Source organism: Typopeltis vanoorti, chromosome 12 (assembly GCF_054136105.1).
Source record: "Typopeltis vanoorti isolate ZY-2024b chromosome 12, IOZ_Tvanoo_1.0, whole genome shotgun sequence".
NCBI lineage: Eukaryota > Metazoa > Arthropoda > Arachnida > Uropygi > Thelyphonidae > Typopeltis > Typopeltis vanoorti.
The window spans coordinates 30123827-30146799 of record NC_143560.1 but is presented as its reverse complement, the minus strand read 5'-3'; the positions used below and the strand labels follow the sequence as shown (position 1 = coordinate 30146799).

At 36.1% G+C, this 22973-nt stretch overlaps 1 protein-coding gene across 2 annotated transcripts in view; it reads left to right on the top strand.

Moving 5' to 3' along the window:
* The first annotated feature begins 13854 nt into the window (after positions 1-13854).
* The window catches only part of LOC150100657 (src kinase-associated phosphoprotein 2-B-like), a 94417-nt gene continuing 85298 nt past the window's right edge, over positions 13855-22973 (top strand). Inside the window, exons 1-3 of one of the 2 annotated variants that reach the window (XM_090401203.1) lie at positions 13855-14063; positions 18359-18376; positions 18530-18796. In XM_090401203.1, the coding sequence (XP_090257329.1) occupies positions 18718-18796 (79 nt within the window). In that variant the 5' untranslated portion in view covers positions 13855-14063; positions 18359-18376; positions 18530-18717. The remainder of the gene's footprint in view (positions 14064-18358; positions 18377-18529; positions 18797-22973) is intronic. The other variant, XM_090401202.1, reaches the window with a different exon arrangement.

The window sequence follows — 22973 nt, the reverse complement described above, 5'->3', positions numbered from 1 at the left end:
TGGTGGGTTATAAGCAGCATATATTTTTATGTTTCCAATAGAGTTTGTGATGACATTGATACCTGTGACTTCGAGATTAATGGTTGTAGGAATGGCTACAACCTGATGGTTGATGTGATTTTTGATGAGGATGGCTGTACCACCACCTCTATAATCCAGCCTATCATTCCTGTAAAGTTGATATCCTTTGAATTTAGGTTTGTCAGCAGGTCTCAGGTGAGTTTCATTAATTAATAATATATCCGGATTATATCTGTCACTGAATTCCTGCATTTCTAGTATTTTAATTTTAAGGCCGTTGGCATTCCATGCAATAATCATTAGAAAATATTGGGTGAATTTTTCCCTATGCATTGGAGAGTGCAGGTCAAATGGACTGTGTTTGCTGCAAGAAACTTTTTGTAGTGCTTAGTGATGGATTTGCGTTACTGAAATCTTGTAACATATTTACAAGAGAAGAGGTGATGATGGCTGTTATATTTGAATGTGGATTTGGCATATTCTGGTCATGGACTGCTTTTTTGGGGCGGGCCACGTCAGCATATGTTCTTGTTTGGTGTTGAAGATTTATTTTCTTGGGGGGGGGAGCTCAGTTGATGCTGGGTGAACACCTGTCATCTTGTTCAAACTAATAGGAGCCTGATGAACTTGAGCTTCTAGGGCTCTCGTTTCTGATAATGAGGTAGATTGACTGATTAACTCAGTTTGCCTGTTTTTTGGGTGGCAAATGCACCCTCTGTAATTTGCAGGAGTGGGGCCACAACAATTGGTGCACTTAGCCAGGGTGGTTATTCGCTTGGAGCAAGTATGTGTGGGGTGGACGTCACCACATTTTAAACATCTGTGTTGAGCTTTGCACAACTTATGGGCATGACCAAATTTTTGGAATCCATGGCACTGCCCAGAAAAGGCCCTCTTCCTAAGTCGCTCGAGTGAGACCTTAAGCCCACAGATTGTCTTCAAGTTATAAATATTTTTATAGATATTGTGTATTTCCACCAATACCAGAGGCATAGAGGTCTTGTTTGATCTGGAGGCAGATCTTGCATGTTGAGGTCAGCAGCTATTTCAATGTCTTCTGATACTCCTCGGAGCACCACTTTTAAATTTTTCTCCGAGGTAAGTGTGAAGGTATGGTATTGTATACCATTCACATCCAACTCCTTGGTTAAATTTCTATAGTCAGTCACTGTATTGGGCTGAATTTTGATGCCCTCCTCTGTGTTCTTGGCAGTGGAGTAATTTATCTGCAGGTTGGCCATGGTGGTTCTGAAGGCTGTCCATCTCTGCTTATCCCTAAGAATGACTGGAGGCACCTTTCATTGGTGGAGGCAGTGGATTCTGTGTTGGGGACATCTTCATCCATGCCATTTTCGTTTGCTGACCCCGAGGCGAGAGTTTTGAGCGTGTGCATCTCTCCTTGATCTGAATGAGTAGAGTCCGAGATTGCTAGATTTTATTTTTCCTCCATTTCAGGAGCGTCTTCATTTTGATCTTTATCAGTCTCGGGTAAAGAGTAAAAATTCAGGAAGCTGGGTCATTCAAGCTCGAACTTCTTTAGGAGTTTCTTTATGAAGCTGAATGCCAGCCCTTTATCTAGAGAGTCTATAATGATATCAGGATATATCATGTTTGATGGCCATTTAAGCTTAAACTTCCTTTGAAATTTATTTACAAGAATAAGCGCTGGCTCTTCATCCAGAGAACCTGTGAGGGCGTCCAAATCTAACACATTAATCATTAACGATTTGCGTATAAACGTAAGTAAATCCTGCAAGTACATCTGAAATATAGATGTGCTAACAATGGCGATTCTAGCGGCTGTTAGGCCTAACGAATCGCCCTCGTTGCAATTACAGTCCATTTACCTGTGCTGCTGTTCTTAAATACAGTATAATCGGCAATTTAATAACTTTAATCACGTCTCTGCTAGTTAATCTACGATGTAGAAAATGATCTACCTTCAACATTCTTAACGAATGCATCTTGATGATGTTGTTTAGGTCCGGTTTTAACACAAAATAATCTAAATTTATCAGTTATAATATTTGGCCACAAACCTGGATCATTTATATTCACTTGATCACCATCGTTATTATTATTTTCATCGTCATTTGCTATATCTAAAACATTTGTATAATCAGACGCATCTTTTTCGACGAATTCCACAGTTTCTACATTTTCGCTGAAAAGTTGTATAGCTTGTTTGGAGTTTTCTTCTTCAGTTGAAGTTTGAATCGCAACTTCTGAAGTCGTAGCAATTTCGTTGTCAGATTTATTTTGAAGCCATGAAAACAAATCTACTTGTGACTTTTTGAGATTTTGCTTTTCTTCTTTTTTCTTTTCTGCTCATTTCCTTTTTTGACACCCAGAGGAATATTTTCTTGGCATGGACATTATGAGTTATGCTTTGCCTGTCGAATAAGTAAATAATATCAAAGATTTTTATCCCATGAATTAACAAAAAGCTTGAATTAACAAAAAGCTAAATATGTACATACTTTTTACAATATTACAAAATTTTAGAAACATTCAAGGAATGTGTTTATTTTTTCGTTTGTTTACTTCAGTACATCAGTTTCACCCTTATCTATCACTATTAACTGAGTTGAAATTAATGTAGTTGAGATCTAATCAGGTGCAGACAACACTTCAGGATTATGAAGACATAATCCTCGCACAGATAATACATTTCACATAGCTTTAAAAATAACTTACCGTATTTACTGGAATATAACTGGTCCTCGCACCCCTGATTTTACTTGCGAAAAAAAGAAATCGGAAAGTTTCGCGTAACCTCGCACAGAAAAAAAAGTTTAATTACGTTCACCTCATGGCAATAGTGACTCGCTTATGGCAATAGATCCCGTGGCAAACCCCGTGCCCTCGTTACTAGCCAATACGTCTGCAGACGCAAGTTAAAGCAGGTCGTTTTATTGTATCACTGAATAAGGTACAAACATTTGCAGTCTGTGTAACATATTTCTCAACAAATAGTGCAATTAGAGACAGAAGGGATAAAAATGGCACTAACTAATGAATCGTATGTCTCTTACCGCAAAAAGTATGCTATTTAGCGGCAAGCAAAACCATATACTGCACTGGCAAACACTAAAAATTAGATGTGTGGGAGTCTGTCCCCCCCAGCTCAAATGAACAGAAACAAATCAACAGAAAGTGTTAAAATTCGTAAACGTGTTAAAACTAGGAAATATATAGTGAATATTGTTATGGCACTTTCAGATATTGAATTTGGTTGAAGAGAATTAGAATTTCAATTCAAAAATTGTTTGCAGACTTTTATCTTTGACTCGCGCGATCTTTTGTTAATACCGCACCAATCATATGCACATATCTTTACTGGCCTAGTACCATGGCTGTCTGTCCATTAGTCATTTGTGAAAGATTGTTCATTAAGTATCTCAAGTCTTGTAAATTACTGCTAATTTTTGCTTGAAATAATGGAAGAGCAGATCGTGCTATTTGGGTAGAATGCACACAAGGAAACTGCTCTCTAGGCAGGAAATAGCAATTGCAATATATGCGGAGATTTTACGAAAAAAACTGAAAACTTTAGTTTCCGAAAATCAATGTAAAGGAAATTTGCTTTTATATCTAATAAGTTAAACACATTAATTGACAATAAATACTTCCAATCCATATTTTAATGAATTACGATTAGCCTGTGTAGCTCAGTGGATGTGGCGTTTGCACACCACCGCGCTAGGCCGCACGAAAGAAGTCTTGGTTTCGAGTCTAGTCGGCGACTAGAGGAAATTTTTCTAAGCCTTTTTTCGACCGGTTCCCGAGTTAGTCGATCTCTGGCACGGGCAAGCAGGTTTTTCCTCCCGGAAACTCGGGTTTTTCGTCCTGTAAACTCAAGAAAATCGACCGTAGAACCCACATTATTTCAGACATTAAATATATTGTGTTAGGGTTAGAGACCACGAGATGGCGGCACATTTGAGCCGTCTCTCTTCACTGCGTACCGCTTAATTAGTGATAGCCTTTGGCCATCTGTCTCTGATTGGGTACCAGTGGAGATTGAACTGCCCACTCAGTCTCCAAAAGTTAGATAGGGCTAAATGGCCTCGCCTACTCCCGTATATACGGGAATAAAAAGGCGTTAGCTGATTTTTTTTTTTTTTTTTTTTCAAATACAAATACACTTTAGAAAAGGAATACGTTCTTTACAAAACATGAAAAGATATATCAAATGATGGTAAAGGAGTCACGAGACATCTGGATGCCTGACGAATAATGCAACAACTGAATTGGACAAAACTTGTACATCAGTATATCGCGGAGATATATCGATGGCTTGGAAATAGGATATTTGTTTCGAATTTTCTTATTACTTATTATTATGAAACAGTTGGTAGAGTTTAATTAATTATTGCATTTTTATTTGGTATAGCTGTACTTAATAAAAGTGTATTACATTAAGTTAGAATATGTGTCAGCGAAGATGTTTGAAATGTATTTTTTTTTTATTTAATTATTTTTTAAGATGAGCCCTGAGTTACGTGCCGGAAAGAAGTCATTGGCAGGCATGTAAGGGTTGTCCACCCCTGCTCTAGACTAACCATATATAAAGAATATAATAAATATTTTTTCAAGGCTTTCGATAACAAGACAAATGATATAGATGTGTAACAGATTAGAAAAAAAAAACTAATGATGAATCAGGCATTTTAGCATTTTAGGGTAAAAACGAAATCATGTTTGTTAATTTTTATACACTGCATAAACACATCAAAAGTGTTAAGCAAAAACCCTAATATAATAGAGAAACACAGAGATATTATTATTACCGGGGGGGGGGGCAGTGCCGACGCTAGGGTATTTGCCGCCCGCATGCAATTTCTATCTAAGCGTCCCTGTAACGATCCAGGCGTGTGTGGTTCTTTTTCGATAATAAAAATTTTAATTATTATTATTATTATTATTATTATTTTAACGGTGTCCCCATGGAGTCAAAAGACTCTCGCGGGAGACCCGATATTGACACACTAACCATTATTTACACAATACCTGTCATACCTCTCCTTAAATTTATTCACAGTTGAAGCATTCACAACCAGTTCTGGCAAAGCATTCCACCCATTCACAACCCTCCAAGTAAAAAATCTAGTCCTAACACCCTTGTTAACCACACTCTTACACAATCTCCACAGATGGCCCCTCGTTCTCTCACATCCTGCATTGGTCTTAAGAATATCATCAGTATCAATCCTGTAAAATCCCTTTAACAATATAAATACCTCTATCATATCTCCTCTCCTACGTCTATCAGCTAGTTTTTGGAGCCCACAGATCATCAATCTATCCTCATAGGGAACATCCCAAAGACCTGCAACAATCTTTGTAACCCGCCTCTGAATCCTCTCTACCACTTCCGCATCACCAAGAAATCCTAGCGACCAGATCTGTGCACAATAGTCCAAATGCGGCCTTATTAATGCCTTATAGAGTGGAACAATAACTTCCCTATCCCTGCATGTTAGTGTATTCCTCAACAACCATGTAATTTGATGTGATGTTTTGGCAATCTTAGCAATATGGCCTTTAAACTTAAGTTCTCTATCCACAATAACTCCCAAGTCTCTTGTCTCATCAACTTCCTGCAGTTCAGTTCCGTTAATATAGTAAACAGCATGCGATGTTATCCTCCCGAAGTGCATCACCTTACACTTAGCCACGTTGAACTGACAGCCATTTACCTCAGTCCATAGCGTCAGCCTATTTAAGTCATCCTGTAAAATATCCACATCATTTGAATTGATTATCGCTCTTCCCAATTTTGCATCATCAGCAAACAAGTGGATATTTCCATTCAAGGTATTTCCAATATCATTGATGTACAAATTAAACAATAGAGGACCAAGAACTGAGCCCTGAGGTACACCACTAGTCACTTGCCTTTTCCTGGACTCAGCTCCTCCGTAAACCACTCTTTGATATCTGTCCGCCAGCCATCCTTTAATCCTAATCACCAGCTTCGGATCCAAACCCATTTGCTCTAATTTATGTAACAGAGTTCCATGTGGAATCCTGTTAAAAGCCTTTGCAAAGTCAAGCAGTATCACTGAGTAAGGATTTCCTTTATCCAACTCCACTGTTACTTTATTATAGAACGTAAGCAAATTACTTAGGCAAGACCTACCCTTCACAAAACCATGTTGCCCCTTATAAAGTATCATATTGCTGTCCACCCAGTCCTGAATTCTAATTTTAACTAATTTCTCCAAAATCTTAACCACCACTCCAGATATATTGATTGGTCTATAATTTGCAACATCAGTCTTAGAGCCTCCCTTATGCAATGGAACTATTTTCCCCTCTTTCCACTCTATTGGCACTTTACCAGAACTGAGGCTTAAATTAAACATCCTGGTTAGAGGAGTTGCTAATTCTCTTGCACATTCTCGTAACACATGGGCCGATATGCCATCTAACCCAATGGCAGTGTTAGCATTAAGGTTCTTTAATATATTAAGCACCTCAATTTCATCTATCTCTATACTCTCATCAGTCAATGGCACATCTGACACTGCACTATCACTACGAAGATGGTACACTTTTGCGAAATGATCACTAAGCAACTCAACTATTTGATTAGCTTCAGTAATTTCCTTACCATCAACACTTTTTAAAGTAATCTTTCCATGGATATTCTTCCTTTTACTAGCCACATAGCGAAAGAACTCTTTAGGGTTTCTTTTGGATTCATTAGCTAGCTTCCTCTCATAATTAGCTTTGACTTTCCTTATCATACAGGTTACTCTCTTTGCCTGTACCTTATATTGCTCATTGGAACGCTCATCACCTTTTTCTTTATATGTCTTCTACAACCTTTTCTTTATCTGCAACTCTTGTTTAATAGTATTAGTCATCCATTTTACTCATACTTGATTTCTCCTTCTGACTCTGGGAATACAGTCTGATACAGCTTTCTTCAAATACTCCTTGAGAATCTCCCACGCACCATCAACATCTCTCCCCTTGAATTTCTCATGCCATAATACAGCTGAAAGCTGACTTCTCAGCTTGCCATAATCACCAGCCTTGTAATTCCACATATACCCATTCTTAATAGAATATTCAGTACGTCTTTCAATCTCCCAGGTCAAGACCACATGATCGCTTTCCCCAAGGGGAGACATTGTAACTAAATTACTTATTGATATGTTATCCGATTTTATGACTAGATCTAACACTCTAGAATCTCTTGTCCCTTCCATCACATGCTGTCTCAGGTAATTATCTCTTAACAATTGTATAAACTCCATTTCCTTTGTTCCTTGTGACCATTCCTTCCCCCAATCTATGTCCCCAAAGTTAAAATCCCCCATAATAATTATTTGACCTTTACTCATCGTGATAATTTGCCAATACATGCTATCTACAGTCTCCCTTATTCCTCTTGGATTATAGCAACAACCAATTACATATTTCGCCTTGTTAATCTCTATCTCACACCAAACAGCCTCTAATGAACTGCCCTCTACATATCTGTCACAGTGAGGTACTTCTATCTTTTTTTGGCTTTAATGTTTCGTCTATCATTAATAAAACCCCTCACCCCCATTCTGTCATCTCTGTCCTGCCTGAAAATACTGTACCCCTTACATTCAATCCCAATAACTATATCATTCTTGGTTAACCAAGTTTCGCCAATTCCTATAATTTTTGGCCATATTGTACTAAGTAATGACAAAAATTCTTCACACTTATTCCTAATACTTCGAGCATTGGTATACATAAACTGCAATACTCCCTTCCTCCCATAATATCCCTCTATGCGAATTACCCCACTCTGTATACTGTTAACATTCTGTGAACAATTAATCCCAGTTTCACAACGATTAATGACCTTAGTACTATTTACAGCTAACTCTATCACCTGCCTCCCTAGCAAATCCCATTTCCCTGTTTATGACCCTTTACTCTGTCCTTTATCAATAAATGTTCTAAATGCCAAGCTCCTAATCCATTTAAGTGCAAACCATCTGTCTTAAAATACTCCTTCCTTTTATCAAACTTATCCCAGACATTCATAAAATGAATATTCAGTTTCATTTCTTTTTCAAAACCTTTTACACAATCTGGACACCATTCCATTTACTATAATTGCTCTTCTGTTCATTTCATCACAATCAAATTGTGGTAGCACACTCATGATCTTTTCACTCTCACTCTTTGCATTCATTGCAATCATTAAATTCTTCAAATCCCGTCTTACAGAAAATCTTTCGCTACGTAGATCATTCGTCCCTATAACTGCAATAATCTCACTCGCTCTATCTTTCTGCAGTTTCACAGCCCTAGCTATATCCTTAATCTTTGACCCTGAATAACACGCTTTAATTACTCTACCATCCTTCACACCCTTAATTATAGAATTCCCATACAGCACAACATCTTTTTTGCTTCTTCTTAACTTGACATCGTTTACTCCCACTGATGCTTGTTTTTGTTCCTGAACCTCTCTCACATTCTTTAGTATATCACTCAGCAATATGTGTGTATCTATTTCTGCACTATTTATTCCATGCACATATTTACTTCTGTCATTCTCATATTTTGTCATTCTTAATCCCCCATACTTCCTATTCCATAAAAAATATTAGAACATATTGGAATTCTAAAAGATAGATTATACAATTTGGTCTGATCAAAATTATAAAATATATTACAGTCATTTAAAAATTTCCGTTCATTTGTTTCAGGAGAACTTGCACAACACAGTCTACTCCACATGCTTCTATCCGATACATTGGGATATGGCTGTATAAAACATGTATGTTCCCTATGTGACTGATGGTAGCTAACTGCGAAGTCTTGATGATCACTTAAACTTGGGATATTAGTCAAACCAGATGTATCATCATTATTACATTAAAACTTCTGCGATCATACGAGTCACTTAATACAGGCAAAACATTTGATATATTAGAAGATGTGGAATGGACTGCACAGTCTTTCGTTTCTACTTTGACATCAGATTCAAGAGGGGATACTATAGAAACACAAGATGTTAAGTAATCTGGATTGACATCCCCAGCAACCACAGAAGAAATGGCTGACTCAGATGACATACCCAAGTTTGTGACTGGCAGGTGAGAATCGTAGCATCAGAAACCGACAACACACTGCCAATTTCAAAATTATTTGAAATTTCTTAAATAAATTTTGACAGAACAGCCACACATTGGTTCGCTAAATGTAACGAACCGAGGATGTTGACTAGGCAGGATAATCGTTAAAAACCAGAATATTCAAAAAATTCTCAAAAATTAAAGCAAATTTCACTTCACTTTAATCGTTGAATATAATGATACAGGGATTATAGCCTTCTCACCGATCCAAATCGCTAACAAAATTAAAATGAATTTTAATTAAAGTTAAAATTTATTTGAACTAAAATTTAAACAATTCTTGCATTTTACAAGCTACTAAATTCTTAATAACTGTAAAAATTTTTAATAATATTTATAAGTGGAACCATCTTTTAAAAAAATAAAAGAATCTAAAATAGATGAGAAAATAAGAAAATAAATCAGAAATAATTAGAACATTTAATATAAGTATTCAAAAGAATAACATCTTTACAGAATAACAGAAAATAAATTAAATTTTATTAATAAATTTTATTAATAATAAATTATTATTAAGATTTTTTTATAAATAAAATAAAATAAATAAACAAATAAAAATTTAAGTATATTTATGTAAATATACTTGAATTTTTCTAAATTAAAATTTTAGGGTTTTTGATTTCATATTCACAGCCTGTGTAGCTCAGTGGATGTGGCGTTTGCACACCATCGCGCTTGGCCGCACGAAGGAAGACTTCGTTTCGAGTCTAGTCGGCGACTAGAGGAAATTTTTCTAAGCCTTTTTTCGACCGGTTTCAGAGTTAGTCGATCTCTGGCACGGGCAAGCAGGTTTTTCCTCCCGGATTTTCTTGATTTTCTTCCTCCCAGAAACTCGGGTTTCTCGTCCTGTAAACTCAAGAAAATCGACCGTAGAACCCACATTATTTCAGACATTAAATATATTGTGTTAGGGTTAGGGACCACGAGATGGCGGCACATTTGAGCCGTCTCTCTTCACTGCGTATCGCTTAATTAGTGATAGCTTTGGGCCATCTGTCTCTGATTGGGTACCAGTGGAGATTGAACTGCCCACTCAGTCTCCAAAAGTTAGATAGGGCTAAATGGCCTCGCTACTCCCGTATACGGGAATAAAAAGGCGTCAGCTGATTTTTTTTTTTTTTTTTCAAAATTAGAAATAATGGTCTTAACGTCTAATTCCGGACATATGTCACTTTCAATAGCTATCAACGCCAAACTAACAAGCCTTTTTTTGTGACACACTTGATCTTAAGTAGGTTTTAATCAATTTCAACTTGGAAAAGGAACGTTCACCGCTCGCTACACTAACAGATAAGGTTAATAGTATTCTTAAAACAATTGAAAAGTTAGGGAAAGATAAATTACTGGACACAATAAAATTAAGAATATCGAAAGGGTTTTGAATATTTAAATTATCTTTCCAAAAAATATCCCGGAAAGCACATAACTCGTCATATAGTTCTATTGCATTTACGTCTTTATTGTCGCCGTCCTTCAAGAGAATATCTAAATCGTCACAATTTTTTCGTAAATCTTCGTTATTAATTTGTAGTAATCTATACAAAAAATTGAAATTATCATAATATGTTTTAAGTTGTTCAAAACGTTCTATTAACGAAAACATTGCAACGTCTAGAAATGTATAAAACACATTCACTCTAAATTTATCTTCTGGCGATTGTGGCGTTTCGTCATGATGCTCGTAGTCAAATTGTCGTGTCTCCTTTCGTCGTCAAACTTCCGTACCAGTTTTAAATTCTTGTTCTCCATCCACCTCTTCACTCAGTTTTTTGGGGGTTTTTAGAACTTCTTTAAAATTTGTATCTGATCGCTACTCTTGTAAGAATATTTTTGTTTTCGATAGATTCTAAAGCAAGTATCAATCAATAGTAGTTTTATTTTTTAAATTTTTATCAAGTTCCTTCCATTTTAAGAAATTTTTCATGTGAGTTAAACTAGTCTCATGGCTATGCAAAGTTGTACATACATTTCTCCAATCGTCATACTCTTCTACAAGACTACTTGATTCAGCAGGTGCGAAAACTTTGCAACAAAAGCAAAAAACAAAATTTAAACGGAATAAATGAGCCATGTTCTGAGCACGAGCTCCCCGTTTTCCATTTTTCTATTATAATACGTGTTGCCATATTTACAACCATATGTATCTCTGGGATATATTATATTTTTCTTTTGAACTGGCCCCATTTCAATTAAAACAACTCGTAATTTTTCATCAATATTTCCCCATTCACCTGGATCTTCTAAATTTACAGAGACTAACAATGTGTTAGTTTCGTGGTCAACTACTACTAAATATCTTCCTCTAACTGTTTTTCACTTAAATCATGCATCTTGTTATCTTGTTCAATAGTTGCAATAGTACTTCCATGCAAACTGGATGATGTGCACGGTTCTTCAACTCTGATTTCTGATGTATCGAATTATATTCTGCAGGTTACAATCTGCATCAGAATATTTTAATATTTTAACAAATTTATTAAGAGCCCTAGTTTGTTTCTTAATATCTGCTTCTTTCGCAGCATGACGCTTACGATTTTGTGTACCGGATAACTTTTTAATTTTTGATTCCATTTCTATTTTATACCCACAAGAAATTATTACGCAACACGACACAGAGACGAAATAATAGTCCGCACTGCGCTACCGTCAGTAGCCTACTGAGATGCGTACCATATGACTGGTTAACTAGCAACAAATGTTTTCTACGAAAATTCGTTTTTGCACATAAAAACCGTTCACCGTTTCACTTTAGATAGACCACAGTAAATACAACATTCTGCAGACAAGCATTTAGCCTTCCCTCTCGCTGCAAAATTGTAACATTCGGCTGATCAAAGAGGCAGCTGTTTAAATTTTTATTTCGGTGTATCCGGCCTTATTTATTTTAATATTGATCATTCTAAGAATTTTTTGTTTTTATGATAAAAATTTTGTTTCTTAAAAACGAACTTATGAACCGTGCCCCGGCGGCAGCACCCCCTTCGTTGCGGTGCCCGTATGCACCGCGTGCTCTGCATACCCGCTTCCGCTGGCCCTGACCGGGGGCCCTAAAATCCTGTTGATGAAATCCCTTTAGTTATAAGCAAAATTAGAAGAAGAAAAATAAAATAAAATAAAAAAATGCGTTTCCGTAAATGTGTACCGACTGTGCCCACTCGATCGTGGGGCCCGGGTGCATTGCACCCATCTCACTCCCGAGATGGATGCTCCAGAAGTATATCTGAATGCCAGAGATAAATTTCGTATCACCACCTTTTACACAGTTGTTGACAAACTTGAAACTGAGATGAGAAGAAGAGGAGAGATATACAAAAAAAAAAAAAAATATATATATCAGAGAGATTTTCTTTTCTAACTGATGTGCCACATAATGCTACTTCATCATCTACTGAAATTGAAAGGTATTCTCAGTGTTGTCAAAAACTGATTGATGCTTACCCAGAGGACTTGATCACTAATTTCTCAGCTGAGCTTCTTCAGTTTGACTCATATGTGCACCATAAGTTCAGTGCAACAAAAAATGTAAAAACAAGATTCAGTCATGCTGAACTTTATAAAATATTTGAAGAAGACAATATTGAGTGTGTCTTTCCAAATGTAGACGTTGCCTTTCAAATATTTGTAACATTAATGGTCACAAATTGCTCAGCTGAGTGTTCATTTTCTCAGTTGAATTATATTAAATATTCCATCAGAACAACTAAGCAACAGGGCAGGTTGAATGCCTTATCTGTACTAAGTATAAAAGCAGACGTGTTACGTAAGATTAATTTTGAGGATCTGATCAAAGACTTTGCAATTAAAAAAAGTAGGAGAAAACTTTTCAAATCTAAATAAAGTTGAAGTATACAAAAATAAACATTATTTTCCATCTTACTATAAGTTTTGTTTCATTTTGAAAAATAAAAATTTATTTTATGGTTTATTATTGTTTATATTTTGAATTACATATATATGGGGCACCAAAATCTTTCAAGTTCTTAGGGCCTCTATGGGTCTTAATCCGGCCCTGGACCGAGTTGAAGTCAAACTCCAACACAGACAATCTTAGATAGCTGGCCCAAGACCAACTCTACTTTTAAACGGCATCTGATGAAGAACATTATGCAAGTGCCTCTATCTCATGGTCCATAATCTAATGCAATGTTATACTGAAATTAAAGAATCCAGTAGTCGATTTTCTTAAGTTTACAGAACAAAAAAACTCCTGTTTCCGGGCAAAAAAACCTGCTTGTTCGTGCCATAGATCGACTACCACGGGAGATGGCAGAAGAAAGGTTCCTCTAGAAAAAGTTCCTCTAGTCGACAACTGGAATAAAATTAAGAACGGTCTTTGTTCTGGCGGTCTAGCAAAGGTTGGGGAGTTGCGATCATGTCTCCTATAAGGACCGGCTAGGGCAGCTGGTAAATACCAGCGAGTGTATTCCGTAAGCTCTATGGTCAAATTTCGTACAAAACTTTTATAGTTTCTGTTTTCGGCTTTGAAATATTGCTGGATTTAATATCCATTTGATTTATATAATTTTGCATCGTCTAAATGAAGCCTCTTGGTTCTTTATTTTAATAAAAGAGGAAGTAAGTTTATTGTCAACACTGTGGACGTTATATAATCTTCTAAAGTCACGTGAAATGTTGGTGGGCGTGGTTTCAGATACGTTGGTTCTTATTTAATATTATGGCAAAGTGCAGTTTTCACGTTTGGGTGAGACTTGCGTCAATCCTGGATGTTGTGATGTCTGTTATGATCTAGTCATAATGTTTTTTCTGCTAATGATAACTTTTTTCCGTTCTTGATATGCTAATTTTTAATTCTAGTATTTCCTTGGTGTTTTAATGATTATTTCATTTTAAATTTGTACGGAATGTCAAAATATCACGAAACAATTCGGGATCTTTTAGAGGGTAAGATTTGCAGTTATTTTTTTCGATCGAAGTCTAGTTTTTGGTTCACAGTTATTTATTCTTAAAGGCAACAATTTGTATATTTATTTATTTACATATGTATACTTATATATTTACATTTATATATATATATTTATTTAAATTACATTTTGTGACAATAGCAGTGTAATCCCTTTCAATACCCAGTTATGGCCTACCGTTTATGCATGCATTAGATGGGAAAGGATGGTTTACTAATTATTATTATTACGTGACCCCTTCAAGGAGTCCAAAGACATCGCGGGTTGCACACTCCACATAAATTAACACCACCTAATGGTAGCAGAAGAACTGAAGTCAAAATGTGTAGGAGTACATCAGGAGGACAGAGATGCAGAAGGTACTTCATATGAGGCTTTCTGGTGTGAGTAGAGGCAAACAGGATTGAATATATATAGTTGGTTATTGCCATGAGCAAGGGATATACAAGGCACATCGAATGCAGGATGAGTAATTATTTATAAGGGGGGGGGCTTCAACTGTGGGAACATAGATTGGGAGGAGGAACAGTCACATGGAGGAAAGGAAATGAAATTTATATAGCTGTAAGAGAAAATTACCAATGGCAACATGTAGTGGAGAGGATTGAAGGTTTGAGAGTGCTTGAGTTGGTGATTGCATTGGACAACTTGGCATGCAATCGTAACCTGGGAGATTATCAGATGGCTGGAATTTTCAGTTAAGAAGGGAGGAGTATGTGAAATTAAAAAGGAGATGATTATGACTAACTGAATAACCAGCTTAGAACAGTGCCATATATAAGAATTTGGAGAAAAAAGATGTTAGCAGTGCATGGGATGGTCAAAGGATGTTCGAAGAAAGCAGTTATCAGACTGTTAACTCAAAGTCAGGGGAGATGGTTAGTTGTGTACAGTGGAGGTGTGCCTTCACATGACGAGTCCTGGGAGGCATCACATAATAATAATAATAATAATAGTAATAAATTATGTAGGAATTAGATGTAGGAACAGCACCATTAAGAGGTAATTTAGGAAAAGAAAAACAGAATGCTGATCAGTGAATCCATGAGCACATGCAAGAAGGATGACCTCTACAGTAAGGAAGGTCAAAGTGAATTATGAGTGGAAGCAAGCTTATAAGACAAAGTAAATCTGAACGAGTTCTTTTGCTATAGACAGTAAAAGGAATGATGACTAATGAGTGCTGATAGTAGGGAAGCAAATGAAACATTTGAGTTACTGAATAATCATTTTCAAGGGGGGGGGGTGCCATCCAGGTGGAGATATGTTACATTGCCAGATGTGATACTAAGTAGTATTGATTAAATTAGTCTTTGTATTACAAGAATATGCAAGGGAATTTATAGCTCTAAAGACATTTGTCTTGAGCCTCCGTAGCTCAGACGGTATAGACAGAGCCCTTTGGTTGGAAAGACCTGGATTCGATTCTTGTCCTTTATCTTTATGTGATGAACCTTTATCTGGTCTCTTTTGACTAAAAGGTGAGTTAGCTGGTCTCATACGGAGTGGTTTTTTTTTTTTTCACCTGGAAACTCCGGTTTTTTATCTCCCAGAACAGGTAAACGCCCCGTGAACACGTGCATTGACAGACATAGGTTACATTGGGAGGCATAGGGCTAACCACCTTATCCTCAATTTGGTTGTGGTTTGAAGTCCACATCTAAAGAACCTCAGTGGTTCGTGAAAAGCTTATGACAAAGGAGTTTGTCTGCATACCTGTAAAGAGCTTTTATAGGCAAGTAGAGGATACTGTAATAAGGTTTAATCCTTTATCCAAGTGTGAGCAAACAAAGTTTGCGCCTGAAAGTATCTTCAGGACTGGGGTAAGGTAGTGCAACACCAGGCAACTCGTTGCAAAGGTGGAGGAAAAAAAAAATATAGAGGATGCTGGTTACCTAGATTCCTTGTGGTGATCAGTGATCACCACACGGAATCCAGGTTTGCAGCTGGTCTCTGAATGCTCCCTGTGAGGGATGATTGAAGGGCTGTGGATCACCAGGACTAATTGATATTCAAAAAAGATGGATATAATAGAAACATAAGTTATTAATGGAGTTTTATAAGATTGACATACAAGACTTTTCAGTACATGGTAGGTCAGAAGACAGGAGATCACCCAGGGGTGATCTCCTGTCTTTTGACAAAGACTCAAGACAAATGTCTTTAGAGCTATAAATTCCCTTGCATATTCTTGTAATACAAAGACTAATTTAATCTCTCTCCATATTCTTTCTATCAGTTAATTTGAATCTATCTTATAAGCAAGTTATGTAAGAGTGTGTTGAATAGAGATGTGAAGACTAGATTTTTTGCTTGGAGAAGGGTAAATGTTGGAATGAATTATTAAAGTTTTGTGGTGCTTTATCACCGAATGAGTTGGAGAAATGCTAAGTATGATTGGTTCTGTGCAGAATAGTTAACATGGGCCTCCAGTGGTGAGTCTTCACACTACATAGAGATATCATGTAAGAATAATAATAATGTTATTATTCTTGACATATATTAGACCTCGTTTCGGATTTTTCCTTAATGTTAGGCTCATTGGCGTGTCATGGTCAAGTTAATTTGGCATTCTTTGAAACCTAATTAATGCGCTGATAAGGTGTTTTATCCTGTCTTCATAGGGTAGAATCATTGTCAGTTGCGTGTGTTCTTTTTTGCAAGTTTGCCTGTTTTGCAGGGATGAAAAAAACCTGCATTTCCAGGAAGAAAACTCTTCTACCTCCATATGAGAGAGTGGCTAATACTTGCCGTCAGTTGAAAAGCTATGATAATGGTTCTTTGTATCCAGACTAGATTCAGAGCTGGTTTTTTTCACCCAAAGGACACGGTCAAAATCAGCTGAGCTACAGAAGCTCAGAATGCATTATATATCGTGATCTCTTCTATTGCATGAGTCTTATGACTGGTAGCTCAACGGCATTTCCTGGCATTCTTCTCTTCTGTTTGCTTTCCTCTTTATTTCGTAGTACATTTTTAGTCCAGTGCTTTGTTTTATTTGATCAATGTATCTTTTCCTTGGTGTCTTTCTCTTTTTCCTTTGATTTTGCCTTCTATTATATGTAATTATATATTAGGTATTGTTAGCTTTGATTACTACATATCGCTGTAGTAACTTCCATGATGCTAGATGAGCTTAAGAAAGGCTTACAATTAGATTCTGGTAATCAAGTAGAGAACTTTTTATAGGCCTATTTCTCCTCTCAACATTCCCGAGTTAGTCATCTATATCCAAATAAAGGGTCTCCTCCTGGAAGAAACTCTTGTTTTAACTCTGCAGGCTAGAAAAACTGATTGTAGAATACACATTACACACACAGTGGCAATAAATAGTTGCATTGTTTCTTGACACTTTCAGCAAGCCTGCTATCACTGAACTAATGGATCCTCAAAATTTTAAAATAAAATAAAAAATTTGCCAAAAAAAAAAAAAAAAAAACTTGTTTTCCTGTAACTTGTTTGCTGATAATGCAACAATGGGTTAAGTTTTAAGAAGTGATAATAGTTAGGTCTGTTCAGTAAGATTTAAATAGCCTGGTAACTGAGGATTGATATGTGGATTTGCTCTTTTATAAGTCGCTGCTGCATACTGTATTGGTAGAATTCTGTTCCAGAAGGCATTTGAGATTTGGTTTCTAAGGTAGATTGGTCACAGGAATCTAGAATTCAGGTACCCAAGTCATACAGGCCATTGCTGTCATGATAAGAAAGATATCGACTAGTATTAACAGGAAGGCAGTTTTTCTACTTTAATAAGGCTACATCTGCATAGTAGTTAGATGGCTGATCCACATCTGGACTGTTTTGCACAAATCTGGTTACTCATCTTAGTTATTATTCATCTCAATATCTAGAGGTAACTAAGACAATAGTAAGATTCTGGGCAGTTGGTTGGTTGAGTTATGGAGTGGTTGAGGAAGTGTACATTTGCATGTGATATGATAGGAAATAAAGGGATATGATAATCATTTAGTTTAATGAGGGATTTTCTAAATTAATATGGAAGGGATTAGAGGAGAAAGAGGGGAAAAAGTGAGAAACCAGTCCTATAAATTGTGTAACAGTGTTGTGATAGGAAGTGAAGAGTAGAATTTTATATAAGTGGATGGATGAAAATAGCTAGAGGGTGTTGTGAATGAGTTATGTGCAGTTTAACAGATACGTTAATGATTGTGTGAGAACTTCTGTAATAAGTCTTAACTTCAGTAAAGTGTGTTAATAATAAGTCCTTGGCTGAAATTCGAAAACCATGTCTAACAGTGATTTCTTTCCTAGGAAAATAATGTAGTGAGGGTAAGTTTCTTTTGTTTTATAGGAATTTACAATTAGTATTTCTGCTCAGTTTAAGTTAGTTTATGGTATTCTGTTGCATTTTAAAATATTTAAAAGAAAAAGGTGTATCCTTTTTATCATTCAGAATTAATTTTAAATCTTTTTCTTCATTAGATGTTCAGAGATTTTTAACAGTTACACTAAGCAACGAAGTTTTAACAGCTGGTACTTTGTCACATAAAGAAGGTTTGCTTATTAAATTGCACCATATCCGGCAAGAATATCCACCATTACTTCCTTCTTCGTTGCCAGAATCAGTTCCTGATACTAAACATTTTACAAGTATAACCAGCTGTGAAAATATGAGACCACCATCTAGTCCTCCACCGTATATTGATATGCAGAGAAGTTTTCACGTTCTGTCTCAAAATATATCTTCAGGTTTGTAATACTATTTGTTAATAATACTGGTAAAAGTGTTTTATTATTTATTATTTATTTTTTTTCTTGACTGTATATTTTCTACCAACCTGTTCTTGATCATTGATCATAATGCATTTAAATTCTTAATGTCAGTTGTAACAACATGGCATAGCGGATATTAGATCCAACATTATTTCAAAGCCGAATGTTTATAGAAACTATGAAAGTTTCATAAATTATTACTAGAGAGCTTATGAGAATACAATCCTTGGTATTGGGGCATTTTTTTAACGTTTCACTAGCCTGACAGCTGTTTTGAACTGGTTGGTTCTCTTCAGAGACCAGGCAGAAAAAACCTTAAGAGAGCAAAATCTCTCATTCAATGCTAAGAGGAAATCAAATGTCAGAGAAATGTATTTTTCGTAAGTGAACTCTCGGTTGATGCGTAACAGTAATTGCTGAAAAAAAATAGAGCTGTACAACTTAATTTCAGCTACGTAAAATTGCATAGGCAAAGTGGATATTAGAGAAAAGAGGGGGGGGATTCAAAAAGATGCAACTAAAGAGAACAAAGAATCAAAAGTGGAATCTACTAGTACTTGATTCTCAGTTTATAGGGGGGGAGGAATCTAGTAATTCTTATCAATGATTTTGAAGATTATTAGTGTTTTCTCTAAGCACTTTCTAGTGTGTCTTGATGTCTCCATAAATAATTTTATAATTATATTAAATTTACAGATATTAATTCAGTGATTATAATTTATTTATATGCTATTCATCTGATAAGTATAATCAGTAATTTATATGTTTATAATTGTTTATAGTATTTTTCTTATTCTTCCACAATTCCTGTTTTTTTTTTTCAAACATAAGAATGCTTAGTGAGGAAAAACCCTCCCACATTTGTACAAGAGTCGGTAACTTGTATTAAGAATGGCTAGCAGGCTATGAGACTGAAAGACCTGATAAAAGTTCTTTGCATCCTAGATGGGATTTGAATCCAGGTCTTTCTATCTGAAAGGTATTGTCGACACTAACTGAGATGCAGAGTCTTTATTCATACATCTTTAAAATGCATTTGCTATATTTCATTATTTAGAAAATAGGTGATATTATCAGCATGGCTTATGCAGTAAATAATATGCACATTTGATTTGTTTTCAGTCATCATTGATATTTCATGGTTCTTGGTAAGATCTGCAAAATTACCCCTCAACATCTGCAATCACCTCTTGATTTGAAGAAAAATGCTGGCCGGCGAGGAAGAGTTTTTGTTTTGGGAAGAGATGGAAGTCAGAGGGAGCCAAATCTGGAGAATAGGGTGGATGTTCCAACAATTCATAGTGCAGATCCCTTGTTTTTCCCATTGTCAAAACACCTTTATGGGCAGGTGCATTGTCCTGATGAAAAATGATTTTTTTTCTTTTGCAAACCGGGTCTTTTCTCATGAATTTTTTCGTCTAGTCTGGTTGAAAGATCGGAATAATATTCCGTGGTTTTTGTTTTACCCTTTTCAAGATAATTAATAAACATTTTGATCTGCTGTGAGCAAGTATGGCACCCATCTTGCGCAAAGCTTTTTCATTTGCCATTCTTCATGTAAAACATATCTTACACATTCTTTTGAAATGCCTATAGTCTCCGCAATTTCCTGTACTTTGACTCGCTGGTCATCCAATACCATATCGTGCACTTGATCAATGATTTCTGGTGGTGTTACACTTTTTGGACGTCCTTCACGTGGATCATCTTCAAGGCTGGTACGGCCATGTTTAAACTCGGCAGCCCATTTCTTAATTGTTGAAAATGAAGGAGAAGAGTGTCCATAAACTTTTATGAACTTCAAATGAATTTCTTTTGACGTTAAACCTTCTTTTACAAAGAATTTTATTACTGCACGATACTCATTTTTATCCCTTTCAAGGGATACAAACAACACTTCTTCATGCAGCTGTATAAAACAAACTACTTGATTGAATGACTTGCAATTTCACATGGATGCTTATGACAGATGTGCCAATAGTGTTGACATCTATGGGCGAGGCAGAGAACTTTTCAGACCACCCTCGCATATCACATTGGTAGTCAAACTGTGCTTGTCTGGAAATATTAAGAATTGTTAGGGTGTGGTTCACCATCTAAACGTGATAATACTTAGAGGTTAGGTAGATATTTGAAATTTGTATAGAGTTAATAGCCAAGTAAGTGAAAGTAGCTTTGTGAAGGTCTTTGTCAAACCTAATTAAAGCATTAATAAAAGGTGAACATACAGGCTCCTGGGCAGGGCTTGCATCTTCGAAGTAGCAGAAATCAAGGCAGCTCCAATGTGAAAGGTTTTGTTCTCATAAGCTCTTACATAAGTGTTATATGTCAGTACTTCAGTATTGTCAGATCTTATCTTGCGTTTCAATTCACCTAGATTGTGATCTTCCTCTAGGTGTTTTTGATGCTATCCCTGGAACCAGACACCTGTTTTACTAAATTAAATATGCCAAGAAATTATAATAGCATGCTTAAATCTTATCCTTCACAGGACAAAGTGTGAAATTTGAGAAATTGCAGAAGCAGCAAGAGATTAGCAGGGCTGATGTGAGGAAGAACAGGTGGTCTGAAGTAATAATAAAGACTGAGAAAAACAAGTTAAGGAGAAAATTATCTACAGACTCTCAGTGATCATGGGAGTACTTAATGAAAGTGTAACAAAGTCATGTTTCCCTGGTGCAAAAATTCATGAAATTAGTCACATCATTCAGATGCAAAAAGGTAAGGCCTAAAGAACTGGGACAAATGATTTGAGAGGAGAGAAGTATTCCATGAGTAAGAATGTAAAGGAGGAGTTAACACGTTAACTGCCACAATACTAATTTTTTTTTCTATCTTCACAAGCCACTGGGAATAATAAAAAGTTAACTTGTGAAACAGATACATATCACATGACTCTAACAGAAAGTGTACGTATGAGGCACTTGTTGCACATGGCAGTCAAAGTGTTAAATGAACAAAACTGAAGAGCAAGAAGGAAGATTAAGTCTCCTACCATTCTATGATAGAAGTGAACTGAGGAGGAGGAAGGCATTTCTAGCTAATGAATCAACACACAGGTTGTGTAGAAGCAATGATGTAAGATTTGTGGATTTGTATAATGCTGATAGACTGCATTTAAATAGTTTTGGTGTTAGGTGTCCAGAAAGAGCTTTATTCACCAGGTATACTGAAATGCAATTGCATGAAAACTTAAGCAGTTAGGGTGGAAGCAGGAGAGTTTGTGTGAAGGCACCCATGAGGTGAGTATGAGAATGACCAAGTGCAGAATCTAGTCTCTCAAGCAAAAATATTGAATAGGGTAGTTAATTCAGGAAGTAAAAATGGATGGAGACCTTAAAGGGATGCTGCAGCTTCCATATACTAATGCCAAAAGTATCAAGAGCAAGAGAGAGGACTTTCTGGCATTGGTTAGTGCAACCTCGCTAAAAGTTATAAGCATTAGTGTGACTTGGCTAACAGCAGGTTGCTGTTAGCCTTCAGAAAATACTGAAGAGTTTAGTATTTTCAGGTAAGATAGAGAAGATGGGATGGGGATAGAGGTATTGTTGATGATAGCAGATGAACTGCAGCCAAAAAGAATAGATAGGTGGGAGGGTAGCTGTTCATTTGAAGCAATCTGGTGTGAGATTAAGACCAATAAGACAAAATATACAGTTGATTGTGGCTGAAGGATATGGGGTTACATGACAATGCATGATCTGGAAGACGTGCATTACCATGTAAACATGTTCTTTTAGTCCCTTTGTATATCTCTCACTATTACTTTTACTTATTCTTCTTTTTACTTAAACTTTTATGCTCTATTTTCTTTACTTGTTCTTCCTTTACCTTAATTTCTCTCTATATATATCTTTACTTTCTCTTTATTACTCTATACTCAAATTTCTCTCTATATTCTATCTTTATACTTTACTTCATTTTTATATTCTATTCCTTACTTTCCTGTCTCTTTATTACTCTATACTCCTATCTATTTCTTACACATTACACTTTTACTTAAGTTACCACAGGGTATCTAATATCTTGAGAATCTGGAAAAATTTATTTAATGTTACGACTGCACCACCAAGATTCTCTTTTATGGGTATTATATATAATTAAGATCACCTGCAGTATCTCTCTAAATCTATCTTAGGCTTTATTGTTAGTC